Below are 1341 nucleotides of genomic sequence, written 5' to 3'. Positions count from 1 at the left end.
CGGCCACCTCCACGGACACGCTGGCTGTGGCCGACAGTGAAGGGGAGCCCCCATCCCGAGCGGTCACTACTACAGCATAGTTCGCCACGCTCTCGCGGTCCAGGGCGCTGTCCAGCACCAGGGAATAGTAATTCTTGAAAGTGGACACCAGCTTGAAAGGAACGTGTGGCGACAAGGTGCAGGTCACCTGCCCGTTGGCACCGGAGTCGCGGTCTGACAGCCTAATCAGGGCAATGACAGTGCCCATTGGAGCGTCCTCGTGCACAGGCAGAGACAGGGAGGTAATGACCATCTCTGGGCTATTATCGTTCTCATCCAGGAGTTTCACTATTACTTTGCAGTGTCCAGTTAATGGGAATGAACTTTTATCCACAGCATCAATATTAATTTCGTATAAATTACAGTCTTCATAATCCAGTTCTCCCTTGACTGTTATTTCCCCACTATTAGAATTGATTATAAATTTAGATTTTACATTGTCCAGAACAAGATTACTAAACAGGTAAACTATTTCCTTATTAATACCCTCATCTGCATCTGAGGCATTCAATTTAATAACTAATGTCCCATTAGGTGCATTTTCCACTAGTTTAACGTTATAAATTGATTTATCAAATACCGGGGCATTATCATTTGCATCCAATACATTAATCAATAACTGAACAGTACCTGTTAGTTCAGGTTTTCCTCCATCAACTGCAATCAATAATAAACGATGCTCTTGGGTTTCTTCTCTATCTACTGGCTTCTTCAATACTAGCTCTAAAATGTTTGTTTCTTCTTCACTTGTTTTCACATCCAAATGAAAATATTCATTAGAATTTAACCTGTACTTCAGTTCTGCGTTTGCTCCGATATCCATATCAGATGCGCCCTCTAGCGGAAACCGGGAATCTGCTATTCTTGATTCTAAAATAAATAATCTTTGTTCTTGTCGGAAGAACCTTGGCGGATTGTCATTAATGTCCTTCACCTCCACCACCACGTGGAAGACCTGCAGCGGCCGCTCCACGACCACCTCCAGGTGGAGGCTGCACTCCGCGCTCCGCCCGCACAGCTCCTCGCGGTCGATCCGAGAATTCACAAACAAAATGCCATTCTGCAGATTTACCTCTAGCAGGTCCCCGCGGCCTTTGGACTCCACGCGGAACAAGCGTGGCACCAGCTCCGCCAGCTCCAGGCCCAGGTCCTGCGCGATGCGGCCCACGAAGGTGCCGTGTTTAGCCTCCTCGGGGACCGAGTAGTGGACCTGGCCGCTCCCCGGCTTCCAGGCCGCCAGGAGCAGAAGTGAGAGCAGCAGACGCCGGGACTCCTGGCCTCTTTCCGGGAAAAACTCCATCT

General features: G+C 48.7%; 1 protein-coding gene across 1 annotated transcript; it reads right to left on the bottom strand.

The window, feature by feature from the left end:
* Positions 1–7: 7 nt before the first annotated feature.
* Positions 8–1330, bottom strand: LOC118995242 (protocadherin alpha-5-like; the record flags this gene model as incomplete). The annotated part of the gene is made up of 1 exon (XM_037058196.1): positions 8–1330. A coding segment is annotated over one exon (1323 nt), but the record flags the coding sequence as incomplete, so codon positions are not given.
* Positions 1331–1341: the final 11 nt, after the last annotated feature.

The sequence above is a fragment of the Sturnira hondurensis genome, unplaced genomic scaffold, assembly GCF_014824575.4.
Source record: "Sturnira hondurensis isolate 20B ecotype Veracruz unplaced genomic scaffold, ASM1482457v3 Scaffold0010045, whole genome shotgun sequence".
In the NCBI taxonomy this organism is placed as follows: domain Eukaryota; kingdom Metazoa; phylum Chordata; class Mammalia; order Chiroptera; family Phyllostomidae; genus Sturnira; species Sturnira hondurensis.
This window is presented reverse-complemented; position numbering and strand designations above follow the sequence as displayed.